The 20,490-nt window shown below is 44.8% G+C and overlaps 1 protein-coding gene across 3 annotated transcripts in view; it reads right to left on the bottom strand.

Moving 5' to 3' along the window:
* Positions 1-17,173, bottom strand: part of CDC14A (cell division cycle 14A) — a 137,022-nt gene extending 119,849 nt beyond the window's left edge. The window contains exons 1-2 of one of the 3 annotated variants that reach the window (XM_034778450.1): positions 16,736-17,173; positions 16,062-16,152 (exon numbers count right to left, since the gene is read on the bottom strand). In XM_034778450.1, the coding sequence (XP_034634341.1) occupies positions 16,062-16,152; positions 16,736-16,841 (197 nt within the window). In that variant the 5' untranslated portion in view covers positions 16,842-17,173. The remainder of the gene's footprint in view (positions 1-16,061; positions 16,153-16,735) is intronic. The other 2 variants (XM_034778451.1, XM_034778449.1) reach the window with 2 other exon arrangements.
* Between the last annotated feature and the right edge of the window lie 3,317 nt (positions 17,174-20,490).

Here is a 20,490-nt window from a genome sequence, read left to right as displayed (position 1 = left end):
CCATGTCAGTCTCAGGATATTAGAGAACAAGGTGTGTGAAGCAATATTTGACCAACGTCTGTTGGTGAGAGGAGAAGTTTTCAAGCTTACACAGAGCAAAAGAAGAGCTCTGTGTAAGCTTTAAAGCTTGTCTCTTTCACCAACAGAAGTTGCTCCCATAAAAGATATTACCTCACCCATTTGGTCTCTTCAGTATATACTGTACTGGGCAACTAAAAACATCTTTTATCCATTATTGGGGGCCTCTATATTTCAGTTGCTTAACACTTTCTATTATAAAATATTCTCAAAACTTCATTTTGATAAGTCCCAAGACCTCCATTGTTTGCAGCACACAAGCTCTCAGAGAAATCCTCTTTTTCCCATAAAATTCTGTTCAGTTTTTACTGAGATATTCACTGTTGAAAACAGCTACTTCCCTTCCCTCAACTTCATTCCTCAGGAAATTATGGCAGTCTGTCAAAACAACAACAGAATACAAAAACATTCTAAGACTGGGCCCATGCTGCCACTTAAGGAGCAACTGCTGTGGACACCACACCAAGAACTGCCAAAATAGCAGTGCAGGGTCACAGAAGAGCCAGGAAAGACTATCTGACTACCCTTCCAGACCCAGAACATGACACAAAGTGATTTTTCATCCTGTTGATAATAGCCCACTTTAACCAATTTGTCTCAACCCCCCACTGGGTAAGGCAACTTCCATCTTTTCATGTACTGCTATATATATCTTCCTACTGTATTTTCTACTCCATGCATCTGATGAAGTGGGTTTTAGCCCACAAAAGCTTATGTCCAAATAAAGGTGTTCGTCTATAAGGTGCCACAAGTACTCCTTGTTGTTTTTAAAAGGCCTTCCCCTCACTCTGGTTGCACAACACAGGAAACAGGAGCTCCCCCAGCTCCTGAGCTGGGAAGAGAGAAGATATACCCAGGCCAGATGAGCCTCCCCTCCACCACCTCCCAGACCCAGCACATGGCCCCAGTAACCCATTCCAACCTCCTTAAGGGAAAACATCCTTCCTACTATCAGCTATTGTAGTTAGTGGTGTAATTCAAGTGGCACTCACTGTCCTACAGTGCTGAAGATTAATGATGTAGACACCCTCATGGTGGGAGGTTGTAACAGTTAAAAGTATAATTTCTCTTTTAGCTTTAAAAAACAACCAGTAGGAAATTATATTCATGAAAACCCTATGCTACGTTACAAGAACATTATTTAGGTTGCAAAGTCATGTACTTGAAATTTAGGAAGTGTCAAATTTACAGTTGCCTGGGCAACCTTAATTCTGGCCTCCTTGCTTATCTATGTGCTGATGGGAGCTCTCTCTCTTCTCTAGAAGGGGGAGAAACATGCCATTCTATTCATTATTAATTTCAGCATATTCCTCTGCTGACAACATTCTGAGAGAGGGAGAGAGAACAGAAAGAAGAGATGGGTTTAAAGTTGGCTTTCCCACATGGAGGCAGAGGGAAGGGAAAGAAGAAGGGAGAAGGATCTAGTACAATGACACTAATTTGGTATATATGTTGGCCTGCTTTTTAAAAAATTGGGGGGTATAAAAGGGTCACTGGTCATCTTTTTCACAAAGGTTCTTTTGAGACTTTGTTGCTTCATTTGACATTTTTGCTTCTTTTGTTTAAAAAGTTCCCCCTTACTAACGTATGGAAGTTTCTTTATTCCTAATCAGAAAAGGGGTGAGGGAGGAGTCTCAGGGACAGGGAAAGAAACTCTCCTCAACCCCCTATCCTCCCTCCCCGCAAAAACCCAACCACCTAGGATATTCCTTAGTGAAGTTCATGACAAACAAGTGCTTAGGGACTTCATGCTTTAGGACAATGACTCCCAAACTGTGGTCTACATACTAGTTGCTGGTAGCCCCTAGAAAACTGACCAATCAGTGTTAGCTCTCCTTATTTCCAGCCACTTCTACAGGTGTCATTTTCTCATTACAAATTGGACCTAGGTGCCTCTTTGTAAAAACATCTGGGAGCAAAGGAGTTTCCTACCTGCCTCTGATGCTTAAAAGCACGAAAGAAAACAGGAGCTACTCACTACAAGAACCAACCACTTACCAAGAGAGATGGGGGAGGGGTCAGGGAGAGGAAGGGGTAGAAGAACCAGGCATTAGAAAAACATATGGAGAGAGAAAGAGAAACAGGATGCAAGGGACAGAAGAACAGAAGTGGCCAATGTCATTAACATACTTAGAGCATTTAATACATTAAATAATTGTCTATTATCATAGAACCATAGAATATCATGTTTGGAAGGGACCTCAAGAGGTCATCTAGTCCAACCCCCTGCTCAAAGCAGGACCAACTCCCAACTAAATCATCCCAGCCAGGGCTTTGTCAAGCCGGGCCTTAAAAACCTCCAAGAAAGGAGACTCCACCACCTCCCTAGGTAACTCATTCCAGTGCTTCACCACCCTCCTAGTGAAATAGTGTTTCCTAATATCCAACCTGGACCCCCCCCCACTGCAACTTGAGACCATTGCTCCTTGTTCTGTCATCTGCCACCACTGAGAACAGCCGAGCTCCATCCTCTTTGGAACCCCCCTTCAGGTAGTTGAAGGCTGCTAATCAAATCCCCCCTCATTCTTCTCTTCTGGAGACTAAACAATCCCAGTTCCCTCCACCTCTCCTCATAAGTCATGTGCTCCAGACCCCTAATCATTTTTGTTGCCCTCCGCTGGACTCTTTCCAATTTTTCCACATCCTTCTTGTAGTGTGGGGCCCAAAACTGGACACAGTACTCCAGATGAGGCCTCACCAATGTCGAATAAAGGGGAACGATCACGTTCCTCGATCTGCTGGCAATGCCCCTACTTATACAGCCCAAAATGCCGTTAGCCTTCTTGGCAACAAGAGCACACTTGACTCATATCCAGCTTCTCGTCCACTGTGACCCCTAGGGTCCTTTTCTGCAGAACTGCTACCTAGCCATTCGGTCCCTAGTCTGTAGCAGTGCATGGGATTCTTCCGTCCTAAGTGCAGGACTCTGCACTTATCCTTGTTGAACCTCATCAGGTTTTTTTGGCCCAATCCTCTAATTTGTCTAGGTCCCTCTGTATCCGATCCCTACCCTCTAGTGTATCTACCACGCCTCCTAGTTTAGTGTCATCTGCAAACTTGCTGAGAGTGTAGTCCACACCATCCTCCAGATCATTAATAAAGATATTAAACAAAACCGGCACCAGGACCGACCCTTGGGGCACTCCACTTGAAACCGGCTGCCAACTAGACATGGAGCCATTGATCACTACCCGTTGAGCCCGACGATCTATCCACCTTACAGTCCATTCATCCAGCCCATACTTCTTTAACTTGGCGGCAAGAATACTGTGGGAGACTATCAAAAGCTTTGCTAAAGTCAAGGAATAACACATCCACTGCTTTCCCCTCATCCACAGAGCCAGTTATCTCATCATAGAAGGCAATTAGGTTAGTCAGGCACGACTTCCCCTTGGTGAATCCATGCTGACTCTTCCTGATCACTTTCCTCTCCTCTAAGTGTTTCATAATGGATTCCTTGAGGACCTGCTCCATGATTTTTCCAGGGACTGAGGTGAGGCTGACTGGCCTGTAGTTCCCCGGATCCTCCTCCTTCCCTTTTTTAAAGATGGGCACTACATTAGCCTTTTTCCAGTCTTCTGGGACCTCCCCCGCTCGCCATGAATTTTCAAAAATAATGGCTAATGGCTCTGCAATCTCATCCGCCAACTCCTTTAGCACCCTCAGATGCAGCGCATCCGGCCCCATGGACTTGTGCACATCCAGTTTTTCTAAATAGTCCCAAACCACTTCTTTCTCCACATAGGGCTGGTCACCTCCTCCCCATATTGTGCTGCCCAGTGCAGCAGTCTGGGAGCTGACCTTGTTCGTGAAGACAGAGGCAAAAAAAGCATTGAGTACATTAGCTTTTTCCACATCCTCGGTCAGTAGGTTGCCTCCCTCATTCAGTAAGGGGCCCACACTTTCCTTGACTTTCTTCTTGATGCTAACATACCTGAAGAAACCCTTCTTGTTACTCTTAACATCTCTTGCTAGCTGCAACTCCAAGTGTGATTTGGCCTTCCTGATTTCACTCCTGCATGCCTGAGCAATAGTTTTATACTCCTCCCTAGTCATTTGTCCAATCTTCCACTTCTTGTAAGCTTCTTTTTTGCGTTTAAGATCAGCAAGGATTTCACTATTTAGCCAAGCTGGTCGCCTGCCATATTTACTATTCTTTCTACACACTGGGATGGTTTGTTCCTGCAACCGCAATAAGGATTCTTTAAAATACAGCCAGCTCTCCTGGACCCCTTTGCCCTTCATGTTATTCTCCCAGGGGATCCTGCCCATCTGTTCCCTGAGGGAGTCAAAATCTGCTTTTCTCAAGTCCAGGGTCCGTATTCTGCTGCTTTCCTTTCTTCCTTGTGTCAGGATCCTGAACTCGACCATCTCATGGTCACTGCCTCCCAGGTTCCCATCCACTTTTGCTTTCCCTACTAATTCTTCCCTGTTTGTGAGCAGCAGGTCAAGAAAAGCTCTGCCCTTAGTTGGTTCCTCCAGCACTTGCACCAGGAAATTGTCCCCTACACTTTCCAAAAACGTCCTGGATTGTCTGTGCACCGCTGTATTGCTCTCCCAGCAAATATCAGGGTGATTAAAGTCTCCCATAAGAACCAGGGCCTGTGATCTAGCAACTTCTGCTAGTTGTCAGAAGAAAGCCTCATCCACCTATTACTTTTTCATAGTTATGTTAGGAAAACAGGGATTTTCCATCACATAGAAATTTTGAATCTTCAGTAACAAAGAAAAAAGTTGACAATGTCAGAAAAATTTTATTTGGAAATGTCACCATGTTCCTCATAAAAGCAGTAGCATAGGTGCCTAATATGTCCATTCTCTTCTATAGAAGAACCTCCCATGATGTACCATATAGTCTCCCTCTTGATGACAGGAGGTGCTGCATCATGAGAGATGTAGGCTATGTCCACATTACCACTTATGTTGGCAAAACTTATGTCACTCAGGGGTGTGAATATTGTACACCTCCCCCCTGAGCGACATAGTTACACTGGCATAGGTGATAGTGTGCACAGCACTATGTTAACAGGAGAGCTCTCCCCTGTTTGCATAGAACAGCTACACGAGAGATCTTACAGCTGCACCGGTACAGCTGCACCGCTGTAGGTTCTCTAGAGTAGACATAGCCATAGTCCAGCTGAGAAGCCTGGCCACTGAGATCAGTGACTTGTGGCAACTGAACTAGAACTTGTCTAAGCTTACATTTTATAATGCAAAAAATCACCCCCGGGAGCATAGCAAGTCTGAGCACTTTAAAGTGCTAGCGTAGACAGGCTCCGAGCACTGGGAGCACGGCTCGTGGAGGTGGATTACCAGGAGTGCTCTCTCCCGGCGCTCATGTGCGACCACACTCACACTTCAAAGTGCTGCCGCGGGAGCGTTCCTGTGGCAGCGCTTTGAAGTTTCCAATGTAGACAGACCCCTAGAATGCCCAAGCAGCAGGGTGGCATGTCCATATACGAATATTTTGAGTTTGAGGCATTCAGTTCTTCCAAGAAAAATATTTGGTCAAAACCCCAATTTTCCAACTGAAAAAAAAAAAAATCAGTTGAAAGTATATGACCAGGCTTGCTTTGCTATGTAAGTATGCTGTACTTTCTACAGTGATTTTATATTATAAGTGCAGGAGAGACAGTCCAAAAGACGGTCTGTATTAAGAGAACGCCCATACTATTAAATAAAATTTGGAGAACCCCAGACCTAGGGGAAATGGTAATGAGATTAAGAGCCTAACATCACTGGTTTGAATCATCTTAGGTTGGCAGTGACAAAATACGTATTATCTGGTAGACTTTGTGAAATGAGCTAATGGTCTCCAAAATCAAAAGACCATCAACAACAACTTCACCCCTATTTATGGCACCTTATGGAAGCTGCCTCAGCAGGCAGGCCAAAAAGTTAAAGCTTAGAGAATTCATTCTTTGGTTTCTTGACATGGTCCTTCCAAGTCAGAACTGAGGCACATTTTAAAATCATTGGGAGTAGGGGGATTTCCACATGCTATACTTATGTGGTATTTTAACAGAGGACTTGAGTCTTTAGTGTTATGAATCTGGCATCCTCTCGAACTCTAAAATCATTTTCTACAAGTGTAAAAATAGAATAATCAAATTATAATGTATTGAACAAGCACTTTCTAAAATCCACAGATGCCTTGGGATGCCAATTTTATTCCTTACAAGTCCTCAGTTCAGCCTGGATGCAGACACATTAACCTTCAGAAAGACACCCACAGACTTTGTTAAACAATCTGGTATCTAACACAATCCTGCTCTGAGAGAAGGATGGACTAGGTATTTATGTGAATATTAGTCTGTAAAATTATTGTGCCCTGCCATTCAGCTTCCCAAGTTCTCATGAATCCAATGACAATAACTGTAGCTCATCTGCAGGAAGGAGGGCACAATTTTATTCTTGTTTGGCAGACTAGTCTAAGCATCTTTTCTACGTGATATGCTGATAGTACAGTGGATGTGGAAATAATATTACCACGTCAGATTTGTGGTGACTGAATCCAAACATGTTGTTTCACACAAGCCCAGACATCTGTGACCCAAGATTTCAAGATGTCCAAAAACAGAGTATGTCCCAGGCAATTCCCAACACTGCTGTGATGTTCAAGGGGGGCTGAAGCTACTGGATCTCCTGAATTCTTGATTCAGTGTTGTGCCATAGCTCATTATTAGCCCAGAACAATCCAGCTCTTCACTGTCCTCTGGAGGACATACACTAGAATCATGAGGTAACTTTATTCCCTCTCATGAAAGTCAGGGTTATTGTTAATTAGTGGGAATACCCAAGTTAAGCCACCGAGAAGCAAATCATTTGTGTCAGCAATTCTGATGTCCAGATATGTAAACAAACAAAATCAGAGATTAGTCGGAAAGTAGAAATGCTTGAGAGAATTAGCAGGGTCTTTATTCTCCTTCCCACTGAAAGCTTCCTCCTGTCCGACTATCAGAGTGGTTCAAAGCAAAGGTGTCCTGCTCTCTATTCATCACTAATTCTAAGTGACCAACTAGTATTTGTAAAATAAATGTTATATATAACAATCTTCTTCCACCTCCAATTTGCTAGAAAACTATGACCCTTCCTTCCATACAGGAATCTGGCCACAGCGATCCCCGTGCTCTCCATCTCCATGCTGGATTACTGTAGGTCACTATACTTAGGAGCGAATGGAATGCAACTCAAAGACTCCGGCCTACATAAATAGAACAGGCTACCACCTGGATATCACTCGGTGCTTCACTCCCTCAGCAAGTTTCCACTCTTCAGGACTTTAGTCCTGATCTTCAAAACCATCAATGAATCATGACCCAGCTGCATTAATGACTGAACTTCCATTAACGAACGATTAATAGAGAAGCATTCCTGAGATAAGGTACCTCAGAAACCAGGACAAAACTTATGAGCAGGATATAAAGTTCTCATTCAAGAAGATTTAGTTACAGAACAAGCTTTTTTTTTTTTAAATCAGACTAAAATCAGATTTTCAGAGCATGCTGGAACCCTCTCCTCTTTGGAAAAAAAAGACCACCACCTTGAGGAAGTTTAAGTTCCTCAGTAAGTCTAAGCAGGAAGGCAGCATGGTGTACAGTGGTGAAAGCTGGAGCCTGGGAATCAGAAGACAAGAGTTCTATTTTTGATTGGTACTAATTTGCAGTGCAGTTTTTGGTGATTTGTTTATCCTTTAGTGATAAAAACAGATATGTACAGATGCCCCTTTGAGATGTTGAGGAGAGGCACAGTACAAGGGCAGAGAATTGTTAATTAGGTCAAAGTTCAGCACAAATGTTTTGAGGGGAGGGTTTTTGTTTTTTTTGCATCCCACTGGTTTCCAAGAAGGAGAGTGGCCGGGGGGTGGGGGGGGGGGGGAAGGAAGTATTCTCATACACATGATTTACGGTCTCTTGCTTGTACTCCATGTTAGCCTTCTAAAATGGCTTTTCTTGTATTCTATTGCCTGACAAGATTGGTCAACTGATGTTCAATTTAACATGATCACATGCTGTTGAATGAACAAAACTCACTGTTTTATGTGGGAAGTGGTAGCTCTTGTGTGGTGTGACAAGGGTAGTCACAATTTTCATTATTGGTCCTACTGCCACTGAATCAGGGAGCATTCAGGGCTTTCTGCACAGCTACAATTATTGGTCCGCACAGGTAAGTAAAGAGACCTTTAACTTTGTGAAGTAAGTGAAAATTTACCATTGCTTCTTTGAAAGTATGAAGGCAGTGAAGAAGACATTTCATACCAATACAGCCCTAGACAGTACTAATTTAACTTTATTACACAGTAAACATTCGAGTTACTGACTTTACTACTTCCTAACCTCAAAAACAAGGGATATATATTCTCTGAATTAAGCTTGCTTGATCCACGGCAATATATCACAGTTTGAGGAAGTTAACCTAGATCCTCTTGCTCATATGAAGTATATGCTGTACAAAATGTTCCACTGTCACATATAATTACTTCTGCGGCTGTTCACAAAGTGTCTCTGGTGGCATAGTATCTGTGATATCTTGATAATAAAATATAATTACCAACCAGAATAAATGGTTGATTAAAGGCTCTATAATTTCAGAAGACTGAAGGATCCTTATGCTTCATTACAGCAGTACTGAAATAAAATTTGATAAAAGTACCCAAAATTGAAATATGTCCAGCAAGCTCTCTAGTTTGTCAATATAATAAGTCAAAGCCTATGGTACGTTAATCAGTCAAGTGTAGGATGCCCAACCCAGATCTGTTTGCTGAAAAACAAAGAACAAGAGCCACTATTCATCTTGAAGAAAGCTATTTATCAGGGCCTGACTCATTAACTATTAGTCTATCCAAAACAGGTCATGTCTGTGTGCCAAATGATCATCTGTGAGCTGGGTTATTTCTCAGCAGCTCTACATCCTTGAAGGCATCAAAAATGGTATACCTTTTACAGATGAAAGAGAGACCCCCATAATCTTAAGACCAGAAAGTTTCACTCATAATATTCACTAGATCAGAATCAATTTTACCTAATGTAGTCACAACTGGATAATTCCATTCAGCTTTTTTCCTTTTCATTTGATGATATAAAGGTTGGCAAGAGAAAGGAAGTGGTTTTAATACAAGCTCTCATTTTTACACCAGGGCATGATAGATTCTCAAGTTAACACATAACATATTTAACCAGAACAGTTGTCATTACAGTAGTGAAATTCAAGATAGTTTTCATTTGAGATGGGCTTAAATAGCTTTTAAAAGCATTTCATTTGATAAAGTATTGAGACATTTGATTTGAATGTATGAGCAAGAGTACTGAGCATGCACTTCTGACTCACTTTCATTCCCAACTTTAAATTTTCGTCATAATTTAGTCATGCTTTGCATCTACTTTGGACTATGAAAAATAGCTACAGTATATAAGATTTGTTATCCTTAATGATAGGAGTGACCAGTACTGGAGACCAAACACCTCAAAAGCCACATAGGAATTTTGGGGCCCCCATCTCTATTTATAAATGGAATGTCTAACAGCAAATATTGTTTTCGCCACACTCTTCAAGGGTACATTTTGAAGAACAAAGAGCGGTGGTAGGGGACAGATCTTAAATACTGGGATTGATCAAAGGATGTGTTTCTGATAAGATTGTCAGCCTAATAGTTCTGCCTAAGTGTCTGGAGTTACTAGTTAGGAAATATATGCTGCTTCAATGAATGCACATTGACGGGCCTCTGAGAAAGAGCTCAGAATTTCTACAACCCTATTGAACACACCTTACGAGTTTTGGGTTCGTATAGTGGTACCACCATAAAAGGCAGGCTGTATTTTCTTCTGCATATGAGAGTGTCTTACCAGTTACTAGGAGGATGCAACTGATGAAATTATCAATGTATGATTACTCACATATCCCACAGTGGTTCGGGACATTCTTTTTATACCTGTAAAATCCCATAAACAGTTTGGGTCCAGGATCGATACCTCAAAGATCCTCTCCCCTTTTGCAATAAGCCTCTGTTGATTTCAAATGCTAACAATTTTAAACAAAAAGGGCCTTTGTAGCAAGGCATTCTGAATGAGGCAAACAATTTTTACTCCTAGTGGAATTCTGCACCACTGCGCATGTGCAGAATTCACGCGCTGCGCAGAATTCCCCTCCCCCACAGAAAATACATTATGCCAGAAAGGTGCTGCAGTTACTCCTTTCACCCACCAGGGGCTGCTGTGGTGTCAGACCAGAGAGCAGTCGCTCTGGGAGTGACACCAATTGTGGATAGAGAAGAGAGAATCTGCCTTCCTCACAGTGCCCTGCCCATGGAGCCAGGCCGAGATGCACAGGATATGGGGGAACGGACAGCATGGGGTTCCTGGGTGGGGAGGTGTCACAGACTGGGGTTCAGAAGGGCAAGTGCACGGGGACAGCTTGGGGCAGGGTCTGAATAGGAGAGGGGGTGCAGGGACACATGGGAAAAAGGGACAGATGTGCCTGACTGAATGAGAGGGACTCAGTTCAGCCGGAGTCTGCATGATGGAGGCTTCCTAACAATCCCACCCCACCCCAAACAAACCCTGTTCCATACTTCTGCCACCCACACAATCCTTCAAGTTCATACCCAGGCTCCTTTCCAGTAATTACTTCCCTCTCCCTCAGCTCCTCCATTACCTCTGACTCCCCCAAGCCTTTGTACTGCTTCTGAAGGGGTGCAGGATATATGTTTCTGTATTGTAGTTTAAATGAATTATTACTTGGAGTTCTATATTAATATACCTAGTAATTAATCTATTTGTCAAAAAACATTTCCTGGATCTTTTCTGTTGTTTGTGTTGTTACAGACATAGTTGCTGACAGGTATTTTAAATAAATTACCAAAATAATTGAAACTGATGTGATTACACTGTTATGTGACAAAAAATATGCAGTTACAAAATTACTTAAATTACAGTAAGACCTAGAGGTCCCAACTGAGATTGGGGTGTCATTGTGCTAGGCACTGTACAAACATGTAGTAAGTCAGTTATTGCTACAGACAGCTTACAGTCTAAACAGACAGAAGAGGCATTATTAGAAGGCAGATGGTCTCTAGCTGATATGACACCCAACCAGCATTCAGGAGACATATTCTATTCCCAATTTTGCTACAACCTGCTACGTTCAGAGAAATACATTAATAAAACATGTGGTGTGTACTGTTGCTAGGCCACCATATGCTTCCCTCTGGATGACCCAAGTTTCATAGGGGAAAAAGTACTTTTGAAGCCATCAATATCCCATATACAGTATAAAATTTGTGTGACGGGTAACAAATGTTAAGGCAAAATTTTGCATTAGCCAGTTGAAGGGAGGTATATATTGCTGCACAAGATTACTTAAAATCTGTATGCCAGCTGATAATTGTCACCTAGTTTATAAATACCTAGTTAACCCATTTCCTGGAAAAAAAAGTTTTTTTTTTGTTTGTTTTTTTAAATTGTCATTCTGTGCACAAAGAAACAAAAGGTCTTTAGATACAAGCCCTAAAATACAAGGACAATTTTACAATCCTTCCTCGCTTTGATGCAAAAGGTAGGCAGATTACCAGGACATTTCAGGCATGTAACTACTGATAGGAATGAAGGGACACACTATTTGGACTTCAGAGTTTTATAGTTTTTTCTTCAGAAGAATGTTTAGAATTAAAAATGTCCAATCAAAGTCATCTTGCATATAAAGGGAGTCAATTTATACTTTTAAATGTTGGGTCAAATTCTGCTCACCATTAAACTGATACAAAACCACAGAAGTTAACATCTTGTCACCAGCCCAGACATTTAGATATGAAGCACCTAACCTGGGGAATCTCAATTGTGGGGCGCAACAGGGGAAGAGAGGCGGTTTGAGGTAACTAAGACCCAAGACATAAAAAGTGTCTTAGGAGAAATTAACTTTTGGATGTAATTCAAAGGTCTGGGTTTAACTGGAAGCTAATGAAGATCATGAAACACAGGTATCATGTGCGAGCTCAAGAAATGCTACCAAGGTCTAGTCTATGTTTGAAAAGGTTTGTTGGTATAACTATAGAAGAAATCTGGTAGTCTTAAACCCTTATACCAGCAAAAGAATGCTTTTTCCAGTATAGCTTACACTGGTTCAGTGATTGAAATACATTATACCAGCAAAAGCACTTTAATGCCAATATAACTTCATCTACCTTAGGACTTTTGCTGGGGGAAAAAGTCACACACAACCAAGACTGCTGTATGAACAAAAGCTTCTAACACAGACCTAGTGTAAATAATCTGGCCAGTGCATTGTGCATGAGGTGAAACTTCCAAGTGGTTTGCTGGTCTCCTCAAGCAGACCATATTGCAGAGATTGAATATGGACAAAGACAACTGTAGCAAGATCCGTATCCACAAGATGTCACAGGCTTTTTCACCAAATAAGTACAGCCTAGAGGGCTTTAGTTAGTAAAGTATCTCCCAGCTGCAAACCCTTCTAACAAGAGGGCAAATCTTCTCTTCAGAAGGGAAACCAATCTCACTATTATTGCCAGATGTTTCCCCTACCCTAAAAGGTTTTTTCAGCCATTTTGCCCTAATCCAGATACATACTGTCCCATCCAAAAGGCAATAAAAAACAAACAAACAGCTTAATGTTATCTGTGTATGATTAACACTGAAGCTCAAAACAATATCTGCCCAGCTGATTTACATATATTTAACTATAAGGGAGATGAGAGCACCATAATGCTCAATATCATCCTTTGTATCCTCTCAGAATACAGCCATTCACAATCAATTTAATCTAGCCGTCATACACTGCACACACATCACAATTATCTTGTGATCAGCAATATCAAAAGACACCTGACAGAAATAAGGATTAGCATGAACACTTGATCCAGGTCAATAACCATAAGGAGAATGGATAATGAGACCAGTACAATTTCTGCACCATATCTAGGCTTAAACCAAAATTGAAGAAAAAAATCTGGAAATTGCGTACTGCAAGCACTGAACAAGCTGTTAATTCAAGCCCTAGACTGCACAACAATTAGCAAGATTTTGTCAAGAGCAGACTTCTTGAATCGCGGCCTAACCGGTTTTTGTTTAAGATAGGACAGCACCAGTAACAGACCCAGAACCCTGCTGCATGATTTAGTCAGCCATGGGCATGTATCTTAGGCCAGGGTCAGCCTGGGGTCAGCAACCTTTCAGAAGTGGTGTGCCGAGTCTTCATTTATTCACTCTAATTTAAGGTTTTGCGTGCCAGTAATACATTTTAACATTTTTAGAAGGTCTCTTTCTGTAAGTCTATAATATAACACTAAACTATTGTTGTATATAAAGTAAATAAGGTTTTAAAAATGTTTAAGAAGCTTCATTTAAAATTAAATTAAAATGCAGAGCCCCCCCGGATCGGTGGCCAGGACCCAGGCAGTGTGAGTGCCACTGAAAAAATCAGCTTGCATGCTGCCTTTGGCACGCGTGCCATAGGTTGCCTACCCCAATATACACTATAATCATACATCGGTATAACTATGTTGCTCAGGGGTGTGAAAAATCCATCCCTGAGGGATGCAGTTATACCGACCTAACTCCGGTGTAGACAGTCTTATGTCAATGGGAGGGGCTTCTCCCATCAATATAGCTACTGCCTCTCAGAGGTGGATTAACTACACTGATGAGAAAAGCTCTCCCATTGGTGTAGCAGTATCTTCACTGAAGTACTACAGTGGCGCAGCTGCACGAGTGCAGCTGTGTCGCTGCAGCGTTTTAAGTGTAGACGTGCACAAAGGCTCGGTCCACACTACCCGCCGAATTGGGCGGGTAATCGATCTCCTGGGATTAATTTATCGCATCTCATCTGGACGCGATAAATCGATCCCAGAAGCGCTCCCCCGTCGACTGCAGAACTCCTACTCACTGAGAGGAGGAAGCGCTGTCGACGGAGGAGCTTGCCTGCGCCGTGTGGACCCGCAGTAAGTAAACTTAGTTCGATCTAGGAAACGTCGACTTCAGCTATGCTACTCTCGTAGCTGAAGTTGCGTTTCCTAGATCGATCCCCCGCCCCAGCGTGGGCCAGCCCTGAGTCTCAATCACGGTATGAAGTTCTTCAAGAATCCTCAGAGCCTCAGCAAGGTTAAACCTGCCTGAATATGAAATTTTTTATCATCACGTTTGTCCCTCTTGACACAGAATCACACCCACAAAAGCAAACAAGCTACAAACAGGTAAAAAAAGCAGCAAGAATTATTTTTAACCGAGCAGAAAATACAGATTCATCAGGCTGTCAGTAACCCAAAACAGTTTCACTGAGGGTGATATACCGAATACAAACAAAAATACTCCATCAGAGCCATAGCAGCAGATAAACAACTTTCTCTCACTTCCCCCAACAGAGTAATTTATACATATTACATCTTTATATGGCTGCACTGTATTAAGTGAACCTTTGCATGTAAAAAGGATAAAACCAAACTCTTTAGGGTCAGACAGTTAAATTTTGCTAAATATATTTGTGTACTGAATGCCCCAAATAACTAGATTGAGAGCAAATGAGCACATGAAGTTTAAACTTATTCTCCTTAAGTTTCAGGTCCCTATTCTTCATGCCTCTCTCCTTGGCCCTAATATCATGATGCCACATTTGTGTACTACTGCCATAACTCTGAATGCCCATTCTATAGTAACTAAGCTACAAACGGAGCATACCTATTTCAAGATATAATCTCAGGTTTCAGAGTAGCAGCCGTGTTAGTATGTATCCGCAAAAAGAACAGGAGTACTTGTGGCACCTTAGAGACTAACAAATTTATTAGAGCATAAGCTTTCGTGGACTACAGCCCACTTCTTCGGGTGCATATAGAATGGAACATATATTGAGGAGATATATATACACACATACAGAGAGCGTAAACAGGTGGGAGTTGTCTTACCAACTCTGAGAGGCCAATTAATTAAGAGAAAAAAAACTTTTGAAGTGATAATCAAGCTAGCCCAGTACAGACAGTTTGATAAGAAGTGTGAGAATACTTACAAGGGGAGATAGATTCAATGTTTGTAATGGCTCAGCCATTCCCAGACTCCAAAGAGAGACTGCTGAGCTAGAACTGATATGCAAACTAGACACAATCAACTCCGGTTTGAATAAGGACTGGGAATGGCTGAGCCATTACAAACATTGAATCTATCTCCCCTTGTAAGTATTCTCACACTTCTTATCAAACTGTCTGTACTGGGCTAGCTTGATCATCACTTCAAAAGTTTTTTTTCTCTTAATTAATTGGCCTCTCAGAGTTGGTAAGACAACTCCCACCTGTTTACGCTCTCTGTATGTGTGTATATATATCTCCTCAATATATGTTCCATTCTATATGCACCCGAAGAAGTGGGCTGTAGTCCACGAAAGCTTATGCTCTAATAAATTTGTTAGTCTCTAAGGTGCCACAAGTACTCCTGTTCTTCTTTTTGCGGATACAGACTAACATGGCTGTTACTCTGGATCCTTATTTATGAAAATAAATAAAACTATCAGTAAAAGCTACCCCTTATTTTTTCCTAATCGGACTAGATTTCAAGCTTCAGATGTCGATGTAAGAGCCCATCTAAGCTTCACTATCTTTAAATTGTAAAAAAAAAAAAAATCCAAAGTATAATCACTTTGTATTTTTCTGCATATAGAAAATATAAGGAGTTCATTACTAACAAAGCAGAGAAGCCACTGTTATTTCACCTGACTTCCCCCTACACAGACTTCTATTTAAGACATTATCTAATAAGATTTAATTACTCTTAAGAGAGCCTCACTTTATAAATAAGTCCTGAGCAGCATGTCCATCCCATCCACCCCTGGGTCAACTACAAGTTAAGTAATTTCACAGCAGTCTTGTTATTCTTTAAGGGAAGAATGGTTGGTTCATTACAGAGGACTGAAATGCATCAATTAACAAGATAGTTAAGCAATTAGCAAGAGCCTTACAGGACAATGGTAGTAAGAAACTAAAAGTCACTTACTTTTCATAGACCAGCTCCTCATCAGTACAGAAATAGTGGGTATTTACTGTGCTTTTGGGTTTATTCCGTAAAGTAGCAAAATATAATCGATCTGAAACAAAGTTGAAGGCAACTGACGAAGGCTATACGATTGTTGTGGTTCCCTTTCTTTAACTCCCCGCCAACCCGTCCCTATTATCCCCCCAGGCCAGCACGGTCAGCTCAATGTTAGGGGGTAAAAGAGCGATCTCCGCCCGCCCGCCCTCTAATCCTCGGCCTCCGAGCGGGCGGGGCATCGCTACATTTCTCCTGCGTAGAAGGGAGAAGAGAAAGTCGGGCTGGCCGCGCTTAGCCGCACACGGCTGTCCCCCAGGAGAGGGCTGGGCGGGACGGGATCGCTACAGGGTGGCTTTTACCCAGCGCAGAGCCCGGGGCGACAGGTGCCGGCTGTTTCCTCACCGGAACGGAGAAGGAAGGAACCGGCTTAGACACGACCAGCCCCGGCCCAGGGGAGCTGGGTCCATGAGCCCTGGGGACAGGGGTAGAACGGCGAGGACCACGGAACTACAGGGATAGGAAGGAGAGGGAAGGGGCGAGGGCAGCCAGGCAGGGTCCCGGGGGAAGGGGCCACGGCCGCCAGGATAACCAGGCAGGGTCCCGGGGCCGTGGGCAGTCGGGCTTCTTGTGTCCCTCACCTTTCAGGAACTCTGAAGCTCCCACCAGCAACTCGGAGGCGGACGGAGCCGGCTCCATCTTAAAGAGAGCGCGGAGCGGCGAGGCGCGGGGCAGCTCTGAACTCATGGGACCCCGGGGCGGCTCCGGCGGGACCTGCGCGGGCTCAGCAGACAGGGAGCCCCCAGGACATACCGAGAGGAGCCGCCTGCCTGCGGCCGCGCTGCCCAGAGTGCCGTCGTCCCCACCGCCCGCATGGGAGTGAGAACGGGGACAGGGGGAGCTGCCAGCTCCAGCACAGAGCGGGCGGGCGCCGAAGGGGACTTCGGATCTTCCCCGCCCTCCGGCAAGGCAACACCCCCGCCGCTTAAAGGGGCAGCGCCTGGTTACCAGGCACCGACCAGCGCGCTAGCAACCCCGTTACCAAGGCTTTGTTACACCGGACCTAGCGCCGGGGGAGGGAGCAGAGACCGGTGCCCCACCCCGCCTCCGCTCCTCCCTCAGAGCCCACCCCCACACCCAGGGCTGCTCCGCCCGCTACCTTAGAGCCTGCAAGCGGATCCTCTTCGCCGCCCCTTCGGAGACTCCTTACAACCTGCTCACTCCGCCCACAGCCTCCCTCCCTCTCCCCGCCCCTTCGAAGACGCCTTACACCCAGCCAGCCCCCCCCCGCCCCCGGCAGCCCTCCTCGCAGGGTGACGCCAGGGAGCCCCCAAGCTCTGCACTAGCATCGTGGAGAGCAGAGCCGAGGGCGACCTGGGAAGCTGCTGGGGCTCCAGCACTGCGGGGTGGAAGTGCCTCGGTTACAGGCGGTGAGCGCTCCTCCTGGGGAGCCGGGCACCTGCCGCTACTGAGTCTGGCGGGCGGGGCGTCGGTCTCCTCAGCGCCATCTACTGGACAGAGCCCTCAGTCTGACAGACAGCGCGGTCAACCAATTAAGAGCGGCCTCCCGCGTTCGAAGCTAGTGGCAGGGAACGGTTGTGAGGCCGCCGCCTCCAGAACGCGCACCTCGGTTGGGTGGTTGAGCGGGCTGGGCTCGGCCCCAGCTGCGTGCGGCGGGGCAGCGAAAGGCTGGCTGGGAAATAAGGGTGAAAACTTCCCCAGGCACCATTGAAGTCTCCAGGTGGACGCGCCACGGCTCAGCCCGGCCTCGGGGATACGTACATCCGCGGCAGGCTCTTCCCGGGCGCCCCTTCATCCCCGCCGTGGAGTTCGTTTCCCCACAGTCCTGTCTGGGAGGAGAATGCGGGGGCGGGGGCTCTCCACAGGCAGGGATAGCCTCGCTGCCTCGGGGGCTAGGATCGGGGACCCGGCCTTTGGGCTCAGGGCGTCTCCCTGCCGGGCTCCGCTCCCTCCTATGGAAGTAGCTCCAGGGCAGTGGTTACAGCCCCTCGCCTTTGGCGCAGGTCTAGTGTTTCCCTAGGAACTGCTGTAGCGATGAACGCTGGCGGGTAACTGGCTAGAAAACTTGGGAAGCTAGAGTCAGTCTGAGCAGAACTGGGCCTCACAGCTTCATTACACCTGAACTACTGTACAGTATCGTAGTGCTAGCTTCCTCACACTGCATTATAAAAAGCAACAGAGGGTCCTGTGGCACCTTTGAGACTAACAGAAGTATTGGGAGCATAAGCTTTCGTGGGTAAGAACCTCACTTCTTCAGATGCAAGTAATGGAAATCTCCAGAGGCAGGTATATATCAGTGTGGAGATAACGAGGTTAGTTCAATCAGGGAGGGTGAGGTGCTCTGCTAGCAGTTGAGGTGTGAACACCAAGGGAGGAGAAACTGTTTCTGTAGTTGGATAGCCATTCACAGTCTTTGTTTAATCCTGATCTGATGGTGTCAAATTTGCAAATGAACTGGAGCTCAGCAGTTTCTCTTTGGAGTCTGGTCCTGAAGTTTTTTTGCTGTAAGATGGCAACCTTTACATCTGCTATTGTGTGGCCAGGGAGGTTGAAGTGTTCTCCTACAGGTTTTTGTATATTGCCATTCCTGATATCTGACTTGTGTCCATTTATCCTCTTGCGTAGTGACTGTCCAGTTTGGCCAATGTACATAACAGAGGGGCATTGCTGGCATATGATGGCATATATAACATTGGTGGACGTGCAGGTGAATGAGCCGGTGATGTTGTAGCTGATCTGGTTAGGTCCAGTGATGGTGTTGCTGGTGTAGATATGTGGGCAGAGTTGGCATCGAGGTTTGTTGCATGGGTTGGTTCCTGAGTTAGAGTTGTTATGGTGCGGTGCGTGGTTGCTGGTGAGAATATGCTTAAGGTTGGCAGGTTGTCTGTGGGCGAGGACTGGCCTGCCTCCCAAGGTCTGTGAAAGTGAGGGATCATTGTCCAGGATGAGTTGTAGATCACTGATGATGCGTTGGAGAGGTTTAAGCTGAGGACTGTAGGTGATGGCCAGTGGAGTTCTGTTGGTTTCTCTTCTGGGCCTGTCTTGTAGCAGAAGGCTTCTGGGTACACGTCTGGCTCTGTTGATTTGTTTCTTTATTTCCTTGTGTGGGTATCGTAGTTTTGAGAATGCTTGGTTAAGATCTTGTAGGTGTTGGTCTCTGTCTGAGGGGTTGGAGCAGATGCGATTGTACCTCAGTGCTTGGCTGTAGACGATGGATCGTGTGGTGTGACCGGGGTGGAAGCTGGAGGCATGAAGGTAGGCGTAGCGGTCGGTGGGTTTTCGGTATAGGGTGGTGTTAATGTGGCCATCGCTTATTTGTACGGTGGTGTCCAGGAAGTGGACCTCCCGTGTAGATTGATCCAGGCTGAGGTTGATGGTGGGGTGGAAGCTGTTGAAAGCATGGAATTCTTCCAGGGCCTCCTTCCCATGGGTCCAGATGATGAAGATGTCATCAATATAGCGTAGGTAGAGAAGGGGCATGAGTGGACGGGAGCTGAGGAAGCGTTGTTCCAGGTCAGCCATAAAAATGTTGGCATATTGTGGGGCCATGCGGGTGCCCATAGCGGTGCCACTGGTCTGGAGGTATATATTGTCACCAAATTTGAAATAATTGTGCGTGAGGATAAAGTCACAGAGCTCAGCAATAAGTTGTGCTGTGTCATCATCAGGGATACTGTTCCTGACAGCTTGTATTCCATCTGTATGTGGGATGTTTGTGTAGAGAGCCTCTACATCCATGGTGGCTAGGATGGTGTTTTCTGGGAGGTCACCAATGCATTGTAGTTTCCTCAGGAAATCTGTGGTGTCACGGAGATAGCTGGGAGTGCTGGTGGCGTAGGGTCTGAGTAGGGAGTCCACATATCCAGACAGTCCTTCAGTGAGAGTGCCAATGCCCGAGATGATGGGGCATCCAGGATTTCCATTATAAAACAAATTCCCAGTGCATTGGGCTAAGCCTCAGACACTCCGAGCCCATTTTTCTGGTGCCTCTAAGAAGTTATCCGGTGATGTAATATTTACTAGAGGTTGCTATTGTTAAAACTGTGGAACTAGCTGGCGTATGGGGAAAGCATTCATAATTTGTTTATTCTTGGTAACATTGAGAGACCGACACTTCGTTAATTCAGAAAAGATTTTTCTTCATAAGTAGCAGTAGGTCAGCAGAAGTGAAATAGAGTTGGATACCCTTATTTTGCTCTGCCTGGCAGAAGCAGTAGTAGCATATGCCCAGAATAAGTGGGAGTGGGGGCTCCCGATAACTCTTATTTTCCCCCCCACAGAGTGATCATAATTTCAAATATAGCTGTACCTTACCTTCCCCACCAAGTTACAGATTGATTCCATTCCCTTGCCAGCGCAAATATGGGCAGATCAC

Source organism: Trachemys scripta, chromosome 8 (assembly GCF_013100865.1).
Source record: "Trachemys scripta elegans isolate TJP31775 chromosome 8, CAS_Tse_1.0, whole genome shotgun sequence".
Classification (NCBI taxonomy): Eukaryota; Metazoa; Chordata; order Testudines; family Emydidae; genus Trachemys; species Trachemys scripta.
Note: the sequence above shows the minus strand (reverse complement) of the source record. Positions and strands in the feature narration are given on the sequence as shown.